At 33.8% G+C, this 21,512-nt stretch overlaps 7 protein-coding genes across 7 annotated transcripts; 4 read left to right on the top strand and 3 right to left on the bottom strand.

Annotated features, from left to right (window-relative positions):
- Positions 1 to 710: 710 nt before the first annotated feature.
- Positions 711 to 8,000, top strand: EIN_095760 (hypothetical protein; the record flags this gene model as incomplete). Its single annotated transcript, XM_004254042.1, has 1 exon — positions 711 to 8,000. One exon carries the CDS (start codon positions 711 to 713, stop codon positions 7,998 to 8,000), a length of 7,290 nt encoding a protein of 2,429 aa, XP_004254090.1.
- A 681-nt stretch (positions 8,001 to 8,681) lies between these two features.
- EIN_095750 (hypothetical protein) lies at positions 8,682 to 9,365 on the top strand (the record flags this gene model as incomplete). Its single annotated transcript, XM_004254041.1, has 1 exon — positions 8,682 to 9,365. The coding sequence occupies one exon, from the start codon at positions 8,682 to 8,684 to the stop codon at positions 9,363 to 9,365; it is 684 nt and encodes a 227-aa protein (XP_004254089.1).
- Positions 9,366 to 9,972: 607 nt separating this feature from the next.
- EIN_095740 (hypothetical protein) lies at positions 9,973 to 10,551 on the bottom strand (the record flags this gene model as incomplete). Its single annotated transcript, XM_004254040.1, has 1 exon — positions 9,973 to 10,551. One exon carries the CDS (start codon positions 10,549 to 10,551, stop codon positions 9,973 to 9,975), a length of 579 nt encoding a protein of 192 aa, XP_004254088.1.
- A 1,543-nt stretch (positions 10,552 to 12,094) lies between these two features.
- On the bottom strand, positions 12,095 to 13,685 carry EIN_095730 (hypothetical protein; the record flags this gene model as incomplete). The annotated part of the gene is made up of 2 exons (XM_004254039.1): positions 12,095 to 13,452; positions 13,532 to 13,685. 2 exons carry the CDS (start codon positions 13,683 to 13,685, stop codon positions 12,095 to 12,097), a joined length of 1,512 nt encoding a protein of 503 aa, XP_004254087.1.
- Positions 13,686 to 14,229: 544 nt separating this feature from the next.
- Positions 14,230 to 16,506, bottom strand: EIN_095720 (hypothetical protein; the record flags this gene model as incomplete). The annotated part of the gene is made up of 2 exons (XM_004254038.1): positions 14,230 to 15,954; positions 16,105 to 16,506. The coding sequence occupies 2 exons, from the start codon at positions 16,504 to 16,506 to the stop codon at positions 14,230 to 14,232; spliced, it is 2,127 nt and encodes a 708-aa protein (XP_004254086.1).
- A 1,329-nt stretch (positions 16,507 to 17,835) lies between these two features.
- Positions 17,836 to 18,506, top strand: EIN_095710 (Rho GTPase, putative; the record flags this gene model as incomplete). The annotated part of the gene is made up of 2 exons (XM_004254037.1): positions 17,836 to 18,010; positions 18,064 to 18,506. 2 exons carry the CDS (start codon positions 17,836 to 17,838, stop codon positions 18,504 to 18,506), a joined length of 618 nt encoding a protein of 205 aa, XP_004254085.1.
- A 2,266-nt stretch (positions 18,507 to 20,772) lies between these two features.
- EIN_095700 (hypothetical protein) lies at positions 20,773 to 21,504 on the top strand (the record flags this gene model as incomplete). Its single annotated transcript, XM_004254036.1, has 1 exon — positions 20,773 to 21,504. The coding sequence occupies one exon, from the start codon at positions 20,773 to 20,775 to the stop codon at positions 21,502 to 21,504; it is 732 nt and encodes a 243-aa protein (XP_004254084.1).
- Between the last annotated feature and the right edge of the window lie 8 nt (positions 21,505 to 21,512).

Genomic DNA, 21,512 nt, shown 5'->3' with positions numbered 1-21,512 from the left:
TTTTTTAAAAGGCAAAAGACGTCAACTGCAACAACTCGTGGGTATGGTCCAGACATTTTTGCTGTTGGCTCTGACAACATCGATGTTTTGGATGAAGAGAAGAGTTATCAACAATTTTGACTGTGTAATAACATTTTTTGATTTTTTTGTTATTCACATTTTTATTTTTTATTTCAAAAAAAAACAAATCAAATAAAAAAAAAATAGTAAATCTTCGAATTGTTGTTTTTATAGTTCGATTGCTATTTTTTTCATTTGAACAATTTGTGTATAATAAAATAATAGATTTTATATAATTTTATTTATAAGAGATAAATTTAAAATAGTTCTGTTTTTCCAAATAAAACAAATTATAATCTAAACTTCATTTAAATTATTTTATTAACTATTATGATATATCCCAAAGAGTTCAACAAATTGAATACGTCAAAAAATGTCAAGAATAATTTTTTAAATTTGTCTTTTTTTCTTTTAACCTCACTTTTCTAAAAACAAATTCTATAATACTGATACAATAAATTATTAATTATAATTTTCACTTTGGATGGACTGTAAATTAAAACGAAAAAAGGAAAAACCCGAAGAGTTAAGCCTTTATTTGACTCACAATTTCTCTTTTTGGTTAATCCACCACCCAAAAAACGAGATTGAAAAAATACGAGGGGAAATGAGAAAACGAGAGACTTGACAGAACGGAGAAACATTAAAGGATGGATTTTCAGCAGGTGGACATCCAGTCAAAGCTGGTGGAGATACTCGAGATCTCAAAAAAACCTGAGTCGAAGCCATCCGTGTTGATTAAGACTGTCAAAAAAGACAAAGTTGGTGCGGTGACAACAGACATGGTGTTCGACTCTCTCGACACTGAAGGCCACGATGAAATCGACATCTACCAAATTAGGCAATACTTTGAAATGTCCTCATCCGACAAAAAGCCAATATTTTTATTTGAAAAGGACATCAGACAAATATTGAACGAACTCTCTTTGTCAAAACCGTATTGCGTGCAGAGAAATGAATTTCCAATTTTAGTGAAGTATCTCCAAGATAACGAGAATTTACTAAGGGGAATGTCACAACCAACTTCACTTTTTAGTGCATACGCGGCTTTATATAAACAACCAAGTTGTATTGAAGACGTCGACGAGAAGGAACAAATCCAACTCGACATAAAACCCGACAATTTGAAGTGTAACGAGAAGGACTTGTATCACTCCTTATTCAAAAACCAATTGTTTGCAAAGCCAAAATACTCAAAATATTCTTTGCACTGGAAGTCGGTACTTCCAGACAATTATTTTAATTCCGAAAACTTCAATGCATCCACTAAAACACCGGAAATGTTTTCGTTGCTCAGAAAAAAAGAAAACAATGAAAGTAGACCAAAATTGTTGTTTGAATTGTTCGCACCCCTTTTCCGGTTCAAAGACCAGGCACTCACTTTGGCTGGTGTGCATGAAGATGTCGAGTTGAATTATGTTGAAAAATCGGGTTTTATAATTGGTCTTAAAAACGTGATCGTTGGGGAAGAAAACCCACCAGAAACATTACGATTTGTACTTTCGGTTTATGACACAAATTTACAAGAAAAATTGACAGAGGATTTTAACATTGAAAATGGTGACGAAAATGCCGTTTTCTGTGTTTCGGCAAAAGAAATGAAAAATTCGCCAATTGTCGTGTTTGTGAAAGTGTTGAGAAAGGGAGGTGATGATGTTTCAACGGCAAGAGAATTGTACATGAGAGGTTTTGAAGACAAAAAGTCAAAGAAGAAGTACGCCGAGAGGAAGGTTTGGCCTTATTGGCAACATTTGATGAGTGGAATTGGTTCATTGAAAGATGTGTTTGAGAACGACAATGGTGAAGTGAGTGTTACGTTTTATAAACCGGAGAGTGAAGGAGAGAGTGTTTACGAATTAAACACATCGAAAGAGAATAGAAAGGTTGCTGAAATGCATGCATCTTTTTTCTATAAGAAGTGTAACAAAGATGTTCAACTAGTGAGTGGACAATATCAATATGTTTGCGAGAAGCCAAGTCGAAGAGAGAGAATGTTGGACAATATGAGAATAATTAAACATAACGAAGATGTTATTTTTGATTATATAAATAGGTTGTATATATACCCCATCGATATCGTGTACGGAAAGGAAAAGAAGAGAAAGAGTTATATGTGTGTCACCATTTCTGTTATGAATGATAACGATTTTGTAAAGTGTGTATACCAAGAAGACGGAAAGACTCTTGATGACAAAATTACAACACAGTTATTATTTGGGAAAACGACAACTTTCTTTGATGAAATAAAAATTGAAATTCCATTTCCACTTTTACAGAGTCACTACCTGCTGTTCGACGTCGTTGAGTTACACGACGGAAATATTAAAAAACAATTCTATACGGTCTTCCCATTATTTCAAAATAACGCAATACAAGTCCAAGCAGGAATCGTCTCACTTCCGCTGTACACCACCATCGCGAACGCGTTGAGCAAGACAGAACCAACAAAATTAATTATGACGTACTCAATGGTCTTACTTTCTTCAGTCTATCCAAGCACAACAGATTCTCATATTGCGATAAATAAATTGATTGCTGGGTCTGCAGATGAATCGTTCAGGAGTGTGCCGTTGATTGATTCGATTCACTTTTTGCCATTGATACTGACATCTTTTCTCGACTCGAACATTGTGATGAACAGAGTTGTATTGGAGGTGCTAATGAAGACCATTTGTGGTCATCACGACTCTTCAGAAAAGCGGAACAAAAACGTCGAGAAGTACATTTCACATTTTTGCAATTTCAAATCAAAAGATACTTCTCTGAAACTCATCAAGTCGCTATACTTGATGTACAAGTACGACGACAAAAATCCGCAAATAGACGTTTTTAAGCAGTCGTGGCTTCCTTTTGAGTTACTTCGAAAGTCTATTAAGCAAATTGGAGCCGATCAAAACTTTTGGACCAACGCAGTCAGCTTTTCTTCTTTGTTTGCTTCGACCATTCGAAGCCATGTGTTGAACAAGGAGATTATCGGGATGGAAGAAGGGAATGCGCATTTTTCATACTTTGTGCGATCGGTGATGGAACTTGGCTATCGGTCCGAGAGTATCAAAATGATGGAGGAGTACTTGGACAAGTTATCCAACCCATACGACTCGGTAAAGAATGGCAAGAAATACACTTCAAACAGCCCGGAAATGGAAGCGATATTAATGATTAAGACGCAATTTCTCGGAGTGTTTGAAGGGAGTCTCAAATTGTACGAAGCGTCAAATCCAGGTCACGTGGATGTCAGTGATATTACGATGTTGGACGACTTATTGTGGATTAGACATTTGCCGATTGCCTTTTTGATGAGAGAACATATGATGTTGCTTAGACAAAGCGAAGAAATCAACAGAATTTCGTTGTATTTAATGGTCGCTTTGGTTGCGCGACTTGACTTGGATCAGGAACTTCAGAACGAAAAGGAAAATTGCGCTGCCATGTTTCTTCCTTTTGTTGTCCAATTTCTCGAGAAATTTGATAATTTTGCTGATTGGAAGTTTGTGAGGGAGAATGGAAAAGACGGCAGAAGCGGCCAGAGATTCAATTCAATATCGTTGAACAAAACTGGAGAGAAAAGCGTATTGACTTCCGATGCGTTGTTGTTGAAATGTAAAGAAACTGTGCAAGAGGGAACACCGCAACAGAATATCACTGATATGGAAATGCTTGGATTGATATACACATGGGTACTGAAAAATATTGAGTCAAAGGTGCTCATTGAGTGGATTGGAAACGAGGTGCCTTCACGACTTGAAATTCTTGTCAAGGTATTGACAAGATTTATCCTTCTATTTAGAAACTTTCCCGTGCAAGAGTCACTTGACGTATACGAGGAAATTGACAGAAATCTGAAACTTATTGTGAATGGATTAAAAGAGCATGGGTACTATATGAACACGACAATCCGAGTCGATTTGACAGCGATGCTTGGCGGAGAAAAGAAGTTTGAGATTCCAAAGAATAGATCGTTAAGGCCGATGAGACTTGACGACGAAAGACAATCAAAACTGCACCAAGGGTTAACAAGAGAAATAGTAAAAGTGTGTTTGGATGTCTTCATAGTGATATTTTCGAGTTTGAAAAAACAGGAGGCCTATGAACAACTCGAACAATTGAAGAGTGTCATTGCGAGTAAACTTTTTGAAGAAATGGTAGTCGATGATGACATCTTTTTGTTTGTTAAAAACTTGTTGGAGGACTACCGCAAAATGATATTTTGTGGGAATGAGGACTTTTCTGCGAAGCTCTTTTCGTCTCTGATCAAAATATTCCAATCGAAAAATGGAGAGGTGAGAGAGAGAGGAGTCGAGATGATGTGTTTATTCACCAAAAATAATTTCATACAATGTGGCAATATCACACGGAGTATTTCATTGATGACAACTGCTGTTGTAGAAGCGATTGATATCAAGAAAGACCTGTTTGAGGGGAGTGTCGAAGCGCTTGATATGATACACCAAATGGACATGAAGAACGTCAACAAGAGTGTCAGTGAGATGAAGAAGAGTTTGTTGGTGCCTGATATTGAAAAACTATCAGCTCGGCAATTGATACTCCGAGCAGAGACTTTGGGGGATATTGAAGCGCTCACTGTTGTGGTCAATGACATGATTGAAATAAGAATGAAGAATTTGAGATACATCCAAAGCTTCAAGCATTCAATAGTGAACAGATATACACGCATAGTCGATGACATTGTTTCAAAATCGTTTGTGGTGAGTGAGAAGACGATATCAGAAATTGAGAACATCGCAGTTCAATATTCATCTCTTGGAATATTCAAAGAAGTCACAAAGAGCGTCGAAATGGTTAAAATGAAGTGGAAGGAAGTCAATGAATTTGAAAGAAGACTCATCGACGTTTCCACAAAAAACAAAGAAATGGAGAGTCAGACTTCTCGTGTATGTAACGAGATGAAAATTTTGTGTCAACAAGGCATTGGGTGGGTGATTGGAAATGTGTCTTCGATTATGTCGTTTGTTACAACAAAAAACGATGATTTGATTTTACATGAAAATGAGTTGTACAAAGCAACAGGTGAAGCAACAAAATTCATTTCACAATACGAAAAATACATCAAAATTGTCGACACCAATCCTATCTACCCCGTCACACTTCAAGAGTTCATTGAAATTATCAAGGGGTGTGTTTCGGTGTTGGAAACGTACATTGAATTGAAGAAGAAGAAAATTCAAATGGAGAAAGCTGTTGCTAATGAAGAGAAGAGAATGAACGAGGAGAACAGCCACACAATTTCAAATGTGTTTGAACAATTTTCGCAAGTTTTGAAGTCACAAGACGAGTCAAATGGAAGTTCTGTCACGCGACAAATTCGAGACATTCAAATACCAAGCGAAATAACTTCCAATGAAAAGAACATTGGGACCAAAAGTGAAATTTTCAATATCATTTCGCAAGTGATTTCATCTTCAATCGCTGTTTTTCAGAAGATCGATAAGATTGAAGAGAAAACAACAAGCAACACGCAGCGATTGGAAGGTGCTGAAGGGTGGTACGATCACGAAAGAACGTACATCTCGTCCGTGTTGTTATTGAAAGAGAAACTGAAATTCTTGGATATTATGAACCGTGTTCCTATGCACGATGGCGGTATTGTGTCTTCCGTCATGAACGACTTAGTTCAATGGATTGTGTCGACGGGAAACAATTTTGCAAAAGAGTATGAACAAGCCAATGAGATGCGGACAGCGCTGAAAAAGATACTGTTTGATGAAAGGTTTAACAAACAAAGAAACTCGATGAAACGAAGAACAGCGAGGAAGTCGATGCACCTTGAGGACAAAAACATGAGGCGGATGACCGTATCGTTTGAAGCCGATGGGAAAGAAAAGGCGTTTGGGTGTGTTGAGGGGGAGAATGAGATAATTTCCAAAATACTTGATGAAATGGGGAAGGATGTCAAAAGTGCGGAAGGGATGATGAAAGACGTTGAAGAAAAGTGGAGAAATGGTGTTGAGAAGGAGAAAAGTAAAATTGAAATACGGCATCGAGCAGAAAAACTATGGAGAAGGTTTGTTGAGGAAAAGAAAGGAAAGTGGAGCGAATTGAAAGAGTTGTTTATCCGTGATGTTGACGAGAGTATTATCTATACGAACGATGTTATTCTTGAGAACGATATTGAAGAATCGAAAACACCCGAATTGATTGAAGATAAAAATGACAGTGGAGACATTTTAGAGAAGTCTGGTGATACCAACAAAACGGAGAAATTGGAAGCTGAAAAAGAAGAGAAAAACGAACAACAAAAGATTGAAATCATACCTCCGGCTATTGGTAGTGCTAAAAGTTCAATTGCACCAAGTATTGGTATTGCGGGTCCAAGTTTACCAAATACACCAATGAAGTTGGACACTTATTCTGGTTCGGAACACCGAAGACGCGGAATAGAGAAATGTAACAGTGTTTGTTTAATACGGCCCGAAGAGAATATGGCAAAGCACGTGTCCCGTCAGTCGAGATCCATGAAAAACAACACGGTTGATATTGTGCCGATCCAAATGAAGAAAGTCTCGGACTATGTTGTTTCTGGTGTTTTTCTCAAAGACGCCTTTATGGATGTTTGCCTTTACAAAATGTCTCAGTACAAAACAGTGATGAAAAAACTGAAGCGGGAGGTCAAACAGATCTTGACCAAGCACAACGAGTTGAACGAACTCCAACAGAAGACAAGAGATCCAGATGCGTACTCGGACAGACTTTATCTCTTCGCACAAGGATATTTGGAAACGCCCCGACTGTACATTAAGTGGGTAGAAAAGATTGCCCAAGAACATGGAGTGCGACAACATTACTTGGAAGCAGCGTTGTGTGAGACTCATATGATATTTTTCATTTCGCGATTTGTGAGTGGAGGTGACGTTTTTGAGAAACTGAAAGAGATTGTTCCGAACTCAGTTGTGAGGAAAAGTCGCAAGGAAAACAAAGAGGAGATTGACGGATTTAATTACAATACCATGTCCGGGTATATCGAGTCGGCGTTTAAATACTTCATGATGAAGAAGTCGTGTGACTTTGCAGAATTTTTGCTTGAAACGACAGTCGAGTACTTAGTGAGAAATAACGATGTGTCGCGACTTCAAGACATCCACAGCAAGTTACAAATGGTGTATTCAATGAAGAGCAAGAAGGAGAGAGGCGACATGCACTTTTATTTGGTTGGATTTTATGGGTCGGTATTTGGGAAGAACGCGGAAAAGGAGTTTGTGTACCACACGTACGAAACGAGAGAGTCGTTCAAACAGGAAATAAAGGCGATTGTGCCGCTTGACAGAAAGAAGGAAATTGAAGAGCTGGACGAGAAATCAAATGCCACTGGACTTTCACCAGAAAAGATCTTTATTAAAGTTATAGAAGTCACTCCACTGTATGACGAAGAGCACCTTTTCACGACGAGTAGATTTAAACAAGAGATTAAAATCGGGGAAGGCGGGTTTGACAAAATATCAAAGAGAAGAATCGTTTTTGTGACGACCCAGCCGTTGCCTTCCGTGTTGAGGAGACAGCTTGTTGCTGAGAAGGAAGTTGATCTGTACATGAATCCAATTGAAACGTGTTTGGACGACTTGGACGAGATGAATGAAAACCTTCAAAAGGCATGTGAGCCCCCTGTAAATGAAACATTAACCAAAGCGTTAAATGCCGTTTTAATCAAAGAGAATAAGACAATATCCATTGTTGAACTCTTTTTCAAGACTAAATTCAATGATATACACCCAGAGCAAGTGAACGATTTGTGGCAACTGATTAATGACATTGTGAATAACTTGGCAAAAGCTTTATTGATGCACTCGAGAACCTTCCCAAATCTTGGAATCAACGCGCAGTTTGACGTTGCATTTAATCACCTCAAAAGAATTCTGTTTGATGTGCAAGATGAAGTAGAAAAGGTCACGAGAGGAATACAGTTTTATGACGACGACTTTTTGTAATTCAAATTTTTATATTATTGGTTATTATAAATTATATGTTAATTAAACCATAAAATTAAGAATATAATTCTCATATAAAAAATAATATTATTAATTATTATTAATAAATTATTAATAAAAAACAATTATATTATAGTTTTATTTTATATAAAATTCTACCCAACACTTCCAACTATTTGACAAATTATAACATTTTGACTTTTGAATAAATTTTTAATGTGTTTATTGTAATTAATTACATTGTCATTTTAAATGTATTAAAACTTTAATACTATTAACTATTAAAAAACCATTATTTTGTTTAACAAATTAACTGTTTTAACAAAAAAAACAAAAAAATTTTAAAATAGTGACAGAAATAGATTTTTTTAACTCCCGGTGCTGAAGGCTTTTTTAACTGGTTTAAAAATAAAAGACGGGGGTTAAAAAAAGATGAAATAAAAACGAAGCTTTTCAAAGAGAAAAATTGATTAGTTTGCCTTTCAATAATGCGCAATACAATTGATTACTTCATAAGACGAAGATCTTATGATTAAAACCAGAAAGTATCAAAATAGGACCAATAATTTGCTGAGAATGTGGCTGACATTTCGATATTTCCAAGAAGTTGCAAAGTGCGAAAACAGATGCAACAAATAAAGAACAAAAAGCCTTTTGAGCTTCAACTCGAAAATACTAGTCATGGAAGAGCCAAGGTTGTTTCAGTCGCGGTGTAAAAAGGCGTTGTCAGCTGCGATGTTGGTGCATTGCTTTATGAACATAGGTGGTCGTGTCACGTTTTCGCGTGCAAAGCAGTCGAATTATGCGTTGAAAGTTCTGATAGGCAAACAAGTAGTGATCAACGATGTGACATACACACAAGAAGACATGTGTGCCGCAGCTTGTACATTTGCAAACAAGATGAAAGCACTGATTCGTGAAGCACGAAGCAACAAACGGAAAGAGATTCGAGTCGACAAACAATGTCTCAAAGCAATCAACACAGAACTCCCAAATGAAATCCCAAAAACACCAAAAAGTACAATTACACTCTGTAGAAACAGAGAAGCAGCATTCTCTAATTTCATCGCTTACATTCTTGTCCAACACGGATTCGCTTTTAATATCACTTTGACAACTATTAAGGAATCTACAAGTGTCATGCATTTCTACGTCTGGGACGCTATCACAGACAACAACGGTATCACTCTCTCAACTCTCGACAACACTGAACCACTCATCAATTTCATCAGAAACGTCACTTCACTCATATCTCACAAAAAGAGCATCCTCTCTATCAACGACATCTCTAAAACTCCAAGCGCTTTTAGTCCTGCCGATATCTCTCTCTATCAAGTCACATGGACTGAAGAGCATAAAAAGTAACATAAATGTAATAATTGTAAATGAATTTTAATTTGTTATTGTTTCGTGTTTTTGTTATTATTACTGTCGTGTTGAAAAAAGTCTGGTATTGTTTTAAATTAACTTATTACTAATTATTATTATAGTTTTTAATTATAACTATTTCTAATAGTTTTTATGATAAATATAGTATTCATATTATTTATAACAACCCGAAAAGTTAGATTTATCAATACTAATATTATAATGTTTTTTTTGAGCGAATTTTCATTTTTTTTCGTTTTACAAAAATCAACGAACTCGTTTCACCAAGTTAGAAAATTTGAAGTTAAATGTTCTATTTTACAATAATAAAACACAAAGAGAGATTATTTGTTAATATAAATAATAAAATATAATAATACATACTAGAATATCGAAAATATCCTTTTAGTTTTTATCATAAAAAAAAACTAGTGTTAATAATATATTTAATTATAGTTTACTTCCTTTTGTTCAATCCAATTCAACACCTTTTCTGTCATACCACAAAAGGCGTTAATACATCGAATTCTAATTTTTCCAACAAAATGACGAAAGTAAAAGAATAAGAACGAAACTATCACACAATAGTAAAGTAGTAATACAATCAACCCAACAAAGCATCCCTGAGTAATACGGAATTTCTCTGTAAAATGGCAGAATCACCATTTCCAAAGGATTGTTTGATGGCTTCCAACTCCCTGAACCTTGACTCTTTGACTTGGACTTTATTTAAAAGCAACGCGTTGTTAAAATAGACCTCTTCGATTCGATCGATGCGTAGCGTAGACGACGTCTTTCGCGACTTTTTGAGGGTGAAGAAGAAGCCAAGCTCCAAACAGATATCGAAGAGCATATTAACTGAGATGGAGACTCTATTAATGTCAGAGTGTCGTTTAGCTTTCGACGGTTTAACACCGTCACTAATTTCTTTTGTAATAATTTGCTTTGTTTTGTCCTCCACTAAAGTCGCGAAATCGATGTCTTCGGACTGCAGGCTAATTTTGTCGACGATGAAAGAAGTCGGGACAAACTTGGCTTTAGTGTTTGGTTTGCGTAAAGTGATTTCCCCATACCACGAGAGAAGGGCAAGGAGTAAAGACTGTTGAAGGATTTCATAATTCTCCTCCGGCTTTTCAATTTTCTCACGCTTTGGCTTGGGTTGCTGCGGCTTTTTAGTCTCCATAAAACACTTCTCAGTTCTCTGGGGTTTCGCGTGTTTTTTTCCTTCATGTGAAATTCCTGAAAGAATTTCGGTTTTTAATTTCAACAAGAAATTACACTAGTGACTGTTATGCTCCGTTTGATTCGGTCTTTGGAGTTTTAAAGCTTTTTGAACCGACAAGAGTAGTTAAGAGCATCAGGAGCGTATTGCTACCATTTTTTGGAATCACTTGACTGATATGTATGGGAAATTAAAGTCCACAAAAAAGATGGAATAAATAAACACTAAGAAGTAATGAATTGGTGGCAGAATCATTGCATTGGTATCGTATACCATTAAGGCGTTTTCCCTGATATTTCTGATAGAAAACGGATGTTTGGTGGTCTTTGATAATTCTTATTTTAGCACCAGTAAAAACACTTTTGGCATAAAAGAACTATGTTGGCACTTCTATTGTTTGTGGTCTTTGTTTGGTGGATTTACTGTTCGAATGGAAAGGTTAATTTTTAAATGCCGTTATTCTTATTTTGATGTGTGGATGATCCAGAAGTGTGTTTCCTTTGAAGTAAAAAGCAGAAAAAAAGAACCAATAAAAAAGTGCATTAATTACTATAAAATGGTGGGAAATTGTCGCAAAATGAATGGGTTATTATTATTGGTTCATTGAACATCATTATGCATCCCGCTTAATTACTGGATTGGCGGCTGATAGATCCCGAATAACGGTCAATTAGAAAATCGGCTTCTGCCCAAAACTCTATTTCTTATAACCACGAATCACTTATAACTTGTTAATATATTAAACTTTTAATTCTCTTCTTTTTGTTATTCATTTTCGGGTTGAAAGAGGCAGGGGTGACTTTTCGGGGCTTTTCGATCTTCTTTCTAAAAATCGGAATACTAATTATAGACGAAAACAATCACAAAACACTTCGATTATGTTCCTGATTTGAAATGTAGTACTTTTTCTTCACGTCAAATCCACTGTTTTTCTCCCACTCTTTTTCGCATTATTCTATTGAACCCGCCTTTGGTAATACTTTAAATGGATTATAACTTCTATTTCCTCCAAAAAGGAACTTTGCCAATTCCTCTTTCTATAAAAAACAAAGCCCAATCGTAACAAAAAGTTTGATATTAATTAATAATAACAAAATGTATCAATGTGTATAATACACAATTTTACACTTGCATTTCAAAAAATTATAAATACATTCTTTAAATTTAACAAAAAACTTTTTTTTACTTTTGTTGAATACAATCGCTTTTTAGTGATGTTTTTGTTCGTATGAATGGTTATTGTCTTTACATTACGATCTATTGTTTGAAAACATGCATTTATGGGTTTCACATACCGTGTCTAAATTAGTCTTTATTTAAAGCGATTGAATGTTGTATATTCATTCCAACCCGTTTTTTTTCCTGTTTTTAATGTCTTTATTCGATTGAAAAAATGACCAGAATTGTTCGACTTGCATGAACAAAAGATAGATCGCAACAAACATTAAAAGTAAAACAAAAACCAACAAATAATAGTAAAAAAATATCATAAATATAGTACATTTTATGAGATGACAATATCTTCCAAGACGTCCATCAACCTATCTATGTATTCGGTATACACAAATTTGAATATCCCAAATAAGACTTTAACGTCTTCGGGCGCCAACTTGAATTTGAATATGAGCTGTTGAACAGTCGTTCGATTTATCGCATTTTGACTTTCAAGAAATTTCATCAAAATGCGTATTTTTATCGCAAATATTTCGCACATTTTGTAGATGACATTCCTCATCACTGAAAATCCCCTTCCTTCCTTCAACCTTTCTCCAATGACTTTGGAATACTCCATTGTAACAATAGAACCAGCAACACACTCAACAACATTCGATTTTGACAAAAATTCAGGGTGTGGAATTTTATCGCAATGGTTCTTTTCGTATTCTTTTATCGCAATAGAGATGAAGTGTTTTTGTCGCAAGACGAAGTAATTAGAAATTGATTGAGTCGCGCTTTTGACCACTTTGTTATGTGACACGTCGATGATACAATAAGGGTATGGGAGATCGAACACGTCGTCCTCCGTGAAGTCGACGACGCACATTGTTCTAATGAAAGGATTAGCCTTTCTCATGATTTTATTGTACTCGGGTGACGAGAGGGGTTGGAAGTAGAGATCTGGTGCGTCCATTAACGACAACATGTCATAGAAGTTTTTCACGATGCGAGGGTTGTCTGCAAGAATCAACGAGTAGACTGAAACGATGTGAGCTGAAATCGCGACATTGAGGAAAGAGGTATTGATCTCGCAACACAAGTTACTCAACGAATTTCTGAAGTCGGGATGCGTTAGTGTGAGGAGATACTCGTCGAAGTGATTTAACGCGGTTGTGATGTTCTTCGCCAAATTTTTGTAATTGTCAGGGTTAGTCCCATATTGGAAAATATGAGCAATTTGGAAGTCGAAAAAGACGTGATTGAAGATATCGAGTAAGACGTCCCACAAGAAAGTGTTTATAGTAATGGCCAGTGATGATGGGACTATCATAGTGAATGTTGCTGTGATCATCGGGAATTCTTCAGTCTCAAATTCACACATACATGGGATATGAAACGTGAAGAGAACATCTTCATAAGACACGCCGTCTTGCACAAAATATCCGAAATCATAGACGTAAATACTTGGAGTTTTAATTTTAATTGTCATGTTCTCGTCGTTATCTTTTTTCACTGCTGTTCGAAACCCAAGGGATTTTAAATATTCGTTCGCATTGTATTTCTCGACCATTGTGGATGAATGGCGTTGTTGTAAATTTGGGTTTTGGTAATGAATAAATAAGTTTTTATTATAATAATCAGGTAACAATTTGATTTGGAACGATGATATATGGTTACTTTGATATTCCATTTGAAAGTGACTCTCTACTTCGTTATTATTAATTTATTTTTAATTATTTTGTGTTATTCTTTTTCATAAGAAATTTCATTGAATTTTTCAAACTCGAATACTTCCAAGGAACCGTTTTAAGTAAATCCGTTTTGGAGTGTTGAAGTATACAATAGACAGTTTGCCATATTACACCCCATTGCTCTTCAATTGAATTGCTTTTGTGATGGACTAACGCATTAATTACCTCACTGCCATTGGCACACATCACACTAACCAATGCAGTTCTCTCCTGTTTTCTTTTTAAGTTTCATCCATGTATTATTATTATTTATAAAAAATAATGTATTAATTACTTAAGTATTTATTCTTTAGAATAAAATAACTACTCTTTATTGTTATTTTATTATTTAAATATAGTTTATATAACAAAAGAAATGGAGGATAAAATTCAACTTTAATCACTTTAATTAATGTGGAACTAACTTCAATTAGTAGGAAACGGGTTATCTCGTGGATTAATATAATACTTTTCCCTGTTTTTAGAAATATATTATAAGTATTTAATTATACGGCCAAAAAAGGGTAAACATTTATATTTTAAGGACATATCCCGGTAAAACAAGTCCATTCAAAAACGACGAAATTATGTCAAGTACAAAAGGCAAAAACTATAACTTCTAATTTATGTTTTTATATATTTTTTACTTGTGTTTATAATTAAAATACTTATAATTGAACCCCAATTAAATTATAAGTATTAGAAGTAAAAAAAATAAAAAACGAGAAAAACATTTCAAAAAACATTATTATTAAATAATAGCAAGTTGTTGTACGATTTTTTGATATTTCAACACTGAAGCATTAGTTTGTCTTACTTGAGTGAGTAAAGTGATTAAATTATCCAAAACGACATCTGCTACACTTTGCATAGTTTCTATTTTGTTCAGAGTTTCAACCACTTTCTTTCTCACTTCTTTATTCGTGATTTTCAGTACAAATTGTTTTTGTTGTGTGACAGACATATCCTCTCCAAATAACGCAAAAAACGATGCAAAACTATCCAACTCAGTATTAAGCCTTTCCACCTCATCTTTTTCATTAATTTCAAAACACTTTTGTTTCATTTTCCCGAGTTTCGGGACTATATTAGTCTTAATTAAAGACATCGCATTGTTCACAGAACTCTCTTGTTTATCGCTCCCAAATATTCGATTTTCTGCATCTTTTTGTAATGAGTTCTTTAAGTTGTTTTCCGTTGCTCTTCGACATAACATCATAAGTTTCATACTTTCTCTCGACTTGGCATCGTCCTCATAGTCTTCTTCTACGCATTTCCCTGAGTCTTCTGCTGTTCTTGTCTTATTCTTTGGTGTCACTTCTCCATTAATTAACTCGGGCGTACTTGTTCGGTGAAGGTTCACGTCGCACTTCTTCCCTTCCACCCAAAAAGTCGATTCATTGTACTCTTCTACGTGCAAATCAGCTAATAAAGCAATCAGTGCTGTTCGACACTGAACAATGAGCGGCACCATCTCTTTGACACTGTCACATTTCTTTAACATACGATACGCCACGTGGTGTTTTGAATTCAATTCGATGAATGCATTTTCACTCTTTTCTAAGATCTGTGACGTCGTCATCTGGTCCACCGGCGTTTCTTTCACATACGCAAGAAATTGTAATGTCTCGCTTGTCCCCTCCGGATGGATCTTTTCTAAGTACAGCACAAAGTTGTTTTGTATCGTCACAATCTTAATAATCGCCTCTTTTGTAACTATTGGGGACTTTTCAAGTTTGCCCTCTTTCGCTAATTTCACAAAGGTCATCAGCCGCTTTTTATCAACTTCGTTGTTCGCAAATTTCTCAAACTCCTTCTCTCCTATCATTTCCATTAACTTAGGCGATGTGTACCCAATCGAGACAAAGTTCTCGGTATAGTCGACTAAATTATATGGAATCAGATATTGAGCTACATTCACATAGGTGTCTACTGTGAATGAAACACCATCTTCACACTCATCAGAAGACGATTTGTCAGTCTTAAAAACTGGAGTTAACCGTTCAACTAAAGTTTTAAAGTATCGAGACTTTTGGAATCTTTCAAAAACATTTTCCTTGATCATAGTATCAAGTACATATTGTTTCGCTTCATCAAATATATCCGCACCAAACCCTTTCGAATACTCCAAATTGATTTTATTACGAATGGCTGAGGGAAGTGAGATCTCTTCCTCCGAGTTGACGCAGATGAAAGTCTCAAAAATGGTTTTGCAGACCCAACTCCTGATATGATCCGCCTCTATCGAATGATAGAGTTGGACTGCTCGATAGAATTGAACCAATTTCTCTTCGCAACTCTCTCGGAGAAATTTGGAAAGATAAAGTGACCCTACTCGACTGGAAACGGTTGTCTCAAGTGATGACAAGATTTTTAATGTCTTTGGAATCATCAGGCCGTCTTGCACTGCATTGAAAATGATTCGGTTCAAGTTCTTCGAGTTTTCTCCGTTCAGACCAATCATTGTTTTCATATACTATTAGTTATTATATAAATTACTAACAAGTAGAGAATGGAGTCTAATCCAAATATAGAATACACTTTATAGTAAATTTATAGTAAATATTTAATTTAACAAAAATCTATATTTATGGTAATAAAAATAGAATTAAAGGAAAGAACAAACAAGTAAAACACTTGAGTCTAAGAAATCGAATCGCTGTTCAGCAAAGAGCCGTGCCTCCTCGTTTGTCATACGACTAATTTTCTTCCCAAATTCCTTATAAAAATTTTCACAGAAGTCGACTTCCTTTTCAAGAAGTGGACAAGCACTTGCTTCGAGGTTACACGAATCGAGAAAGTTTCTGACATCGTTTGCGATGATTGAGTTCCCGAATGTGTAAATTGAGCGAAGTTGGTTATTAATGGAAACCACTGTTGCTTTCAAGCTTTGAAATATTTGGATCACGCCTTTCATGTCAGTGAGAAGTTGACTTGTGCTTTTGCGGAAGTTCTCGCACATCTGTTTGTCCGAAACTGACTTCTCGTCAAGGGAGACTTGTTTGAAGAAGTAATTGCGGCGCATCATAGCTAATTATTTGTTTTTCAAGATGGCAGTGACAGATTAAATACCCATAAAAATATTTTCGACTTAGTGAAAAACGTTGGAGTAAATGTTCTTATTTTCATTGGGGAAGTTTTCATGGTGTGTTTTTATGGTGGTTTAATCTTCCCGTTTTATTTAAAACTTTTTGAGTGTTATTAAAATAATAAGGCTGTATTATTTATACAAAAAAACAATTCGGACAAATATATTTAAATGGTATTGGTACTATGTTTAATAAAAACAGGAATTTTATTGTTTGTTCTTATTATAAATACTATAAAAGTATTCCACTTAATTTATATTTAATACTATTTATAATTAAACTATTTTTATTATAACTTGATTTTATTTCTATTATTTAAATAATAATATTCAAATAACCTTATTTTAGCCTAAACATAATAGTTTAAATATACTATTAATACTAATTTATAAAATTGAGGTTACATACATATTTATAAATTGCTATTAATTTATTAATAATTTATTAATAAAAATGTTGTAGAACTATGGAAGTACTTCATTTTTAACATTTTTTTATATCTCATGTTAATTTATTAATATTACAATAATTTTATTTGATTTGATAGTAAAAAAAACTTACAGAGGTTGTTAGAGTAAAAAAAGAATGTTTTTAAAAACAAATTTTATTTCATATTGTTTTATAATTATACAACTAACTATAATTATTTTTTAAAACAATTTCTCAAAAATATTTTTTTTATGTCTGTCACTTTGTTATAATTATTTAATAGTGATTAAAATAAATAAAGTTATTATTTTTTTTAGATAAAAAATTATTTAAAAATAATATTTTTTAATTAATTTTTTAACTAGATATATTAATTATATCCGTTACTTAAAACTATTTTATCTTATTAAATGTATTATAATAAAAACATACAATTTTAGTAAATAATAGTTAATTTTTTATAATAAAAATATAATAAAAAGAAAAATTATATTTACAAAACCAAAATCAAAAAACAAAATTATGTTTTATCATCGGAATCTTAAAACTATTATTTTTATGAAAGCAAATTAAAAAAACTTTTTATTTTCAATATAAAAATAATTGGGTAACAATTTATATAATTCTAATAAAATGAAATGAATTAAAAAGTGCTAAAAAGAAATTATAATTTAACTAAAAGAAATATGTATTACTTTAAGTTACTTAAAAACTTTCCAAAATAAACGACGAAATAAGGACTTAATGACTACAAAACCCGGGGTTCTCGATTTAAAGATAGATTTCACAAAAGGAAAAACAGAACTTGAATAACCAAAAGAATTTGAAAAGCAAGTCAGATGACACAGCTTAAGCTCGTAGCGTGTGGTGATGGTGCTATAGGCAAGACAAGTATGCTTGTGTGTTATGCAAAGAATGAGTTTCCGGAGGACTATGTTCCCACTGTCTTTGATAACTACAGTGCTTCTGTGATGATCAAAACTGTTGAGATTAAAGTTCAATTTTGGGATACTGGTTTGTCACCTTTCATCTGTTTATATATCTATTTATATACAACTCACAAACAGCAGGACAAGAAGAATATGAGAGTATACGACCCTTGTCGTACCCATCTACTGATATCTTCTTGTTGTGTTTCAGTGTCGTCCAACCCGTCTCGTTAACAAATGTTGCTGAAAAGTGGTTTCCCGAAGTGAAAAAACATTGTCCTTCAAGCAAAATAGCTATTGTTGGCTTGAAGATTGATTTGCGAGAGAGTACCGAACAAGTCGAGTTGTTGCGAAGTAAAGGACAACAGCCCGTTGTGATCAAAGACGTCGAGGAGTTTGTGAAAGAAAAACAAATTCAGTGTAATGGCATTTTCGAATGCTCGGCAAAGACAAAGGTCGGCCTCAAAGAGACGATTGAAAGTGCGGTGAAGTTGTGTGTGCCAGAGGAAATGTTAAACCCAAGTGCCCCTGTAAGTACTAAAACTATTGCACCAAAAAAGAAAAAATGTGTTTTGTTTTAATTTTGAGTTGTTTTCAGTCGAAATTAACGCCTTAAAGATGTCCATTTTGATATTTAAAGATCTAATAACACCAAATATTGAATTTATTTATTTCGCTGGATATTTGCAGGCAAAAATGTAATTTAATTAACGGGAGGTATTGTGGAAGTCAAAATAAGATGTGTAAAACCGTTTATCTTGTCATTAAATAGAGTCTTAATTGATGTGGATGACAAATTCTAATGTATATAGAATATATATCATAAAATATAGTTATACTATTATTTATGACAAGTTTATTGGAAGCGTTTTCTTGTCACAATAACTTTAAAGGATCTTAAATTGCTTTACTTAATTATCATATTTATGTATTTATAATTGCTTTATATAATAATTGCTAATCGCATAGTGATAATACGCGATTGATGACAAATAAAAATATTGAAACACACCACCACAGTTCCAGAAATAACAAATACAATTATCAACGATAAGCAATTTTATTATTGGTTAATTCAGTTAATAATATTTCTTCGTTTTTAACTTAACAATCTTTATTTTAACTCTGGCATCTTTTCAATATATGTTTTTGTGTTGTAAATTTTCTTTGAAGCAATGAAACGACTGAATAATGAACTTGTATGTGTCTTTCGATCTTATATATATATTTTAATTTTAACGTCGTGTAATAATCTTCACAATAATTAGGAGTTTGTGATCAGTATGATTTCAAATTATTTCGCGTTTTTATGAAAAGTACGATTGTTTATTTTTTAATTATATGTGTATTTTACCATAAAACACAATTAATTTTGATGACCACAAAAGCCACAACGACTAATGTTCAAAAGTTATTTTTCGTTGATTGAAAAGTCTAATCATTTTTAAATAATGTGTTTTGGTCACCTTGAATAATTTGATAAACTCCATTATCAAATAATTTAAAAATATTAAAATTTACCAATCAAAATTCTTTTATTTTAAATTTATTAAGATATAATTAGATCAATAATGTTGTTAACTTTTATAAGTAACATTTTTGTACCAACTATTTTCTTGAAATATCTGTATGATTTAAACACTAAAAATGAACGATTCATTTTTGTTGATCATTGATTTGTTTGGTTGTTCAAATCAAGAGCTCAAAAAGACACGACAAAAGTCATTAGCAAGTGGAGTAATTTTTACAAGTAATGAATCGATAATTCAATTAAATAACATTTTGGCTTTGCTTTTATAGAAAGACACACCTAATGACACCAACCACTTACGCCGACCAGTGTAAACGTTTATTAACATTTGGATTATTTTTTCGGACTCGAATTCAAATTATAAAAAACTATAAATGTATTAATAAAAAGACGTCTGATTCAACTTGGCAATCCTTATGTTCATTTCTGTGTCCTCTTTGCTCTACTCTCCGCCTCAATAAAGACATTACTCTAAAGAAACCAAATAATTAAAGTCTTTTTTTTTAAACCATTATTATAATAATTATTATTATAATATTACTATACACAATCGACATGTTCACCAACTTAAAAAGTAATCGTTTCTCATTTAAATATAGAAATTGAAGTTTTCTGTGAAGCAATTCAAATTTGGTATTAGCGCAAAAATCCCGTCAATATGCAATAAAAATTCGAAACGTAAACTGGGCGTTAATAATTTCGATTGACAGAAAAATAAAGCAATAAAATAGAAACCCAAATTAAGACTTTTTATGCACAAAAATGATATTGCTCGTCATGGCAATGTAAATTCGGGTAACTATTTGATTCATTTTTGGCAATTCATAATTAATAATAACGGTATAACAAGTTCTCGGCATTATAGACTCTGATGTGACAGTTTGATGATGATCACTTTTAAACCAAACTTTTATATTTAAAATATTATATTTTTTAGTATACTGTTGGTATTGTCTTTTTGTGGTAATAACTCAAATACAAACAATGACTTGAACACTTGACCGAATTGCTTCTTGGCAAACCCAACTTTTTAGTAAAAACCAACATAAAATAAATGAATATTTGATAATAAATAATTGAAAATGCCAAATTATTAGCATTATTTGGTTAAATTTAATACCACTCGGAACATGTTCAAAAACTTTCCAACCGTGGTGCCTTCGCATGCCCAGATGGTCAGAACATTTTTAGTTTACTCTTCGTAAAGAAGCCATTTGTTTTGAGGTCGAGCAACACTTAAAGACTTACTCCAAAAAGCCTTCAAAGTGTACGCTCCTTTGTAAAAAGAAGGATATAAACTTTAAATTCACAAAATAATGGCATATTCTATAAGTAAGATGGAAGAGAAAGAGCCCCATATGTTTCAGTCGCGGTGTAAAAAGGCGTTGTCAGCTGCGATGTTGGTGCATTGCTTTATGAACATAGGTGGTCGTGTCACGTTTTCGCGTGCAAAGCAGTCGAATTATGCGTTGAAAGTTCTGATAGGCAAACAAGTAGTGATCAACGATGTGACATACACACAAGAAGACATGTGTGCCGCAGCTTGTACATTTGCAAACAAGATGAAAGCACTGATTCGTGAAGCACGAAGCAACAAACGGAAAGAGATTCGAGTCGACAAACAATGTCTCAAAGCAATCAACACAGAACTCCCAAATGAAATCCCAAAAACACCAAAAAGTACAATTACACTCTGTAGAAACAGAGAAGCAGCATTCTCTAATTTCATCGCTTACATTCTTGTCCAACACGGATTCGCTTTTAATATCACTTTGACAACTATTAAGGAATCTACAAGTGTCATGCATTTCTACGTCTGGGACGCTATCACAGACAACAACGGTATCACTCTCTCAACTCTCGACAACACTGAACCACTCATCAATTTCATCAGAAACGTCACTTCACTCATATCTCACAAAAAGAGCATCCTCTCTATCAACGACATCTCTAAAACTCCAAGCGCTTTTAGTCCTGCTGATATCTCTCTTTATCAAGTCCTTTTTCGTGATGAAAAATCCGTTTCTAAAAAAACTAATGGAAAATAAATATAAAA

The sequence above is a fragment of the Entamoeba invadens genome, assembly GCF_000330505.1.
Source record: "Entamoeba invadens IP1 unplaced genomic scaffold scaff_1105074725199, whole genome shotgun sequence".
Classification (NCBI taxonomy): Eukaryota; Evosea; order Mastigamoebida; family Endamoebidae; genus Entamoeba; species Entamoeba invadens.
Note: the sequence above shows the minus strand (reverse complement) of the source record. Positions and strands in the feature narration are given on the sequence as shown.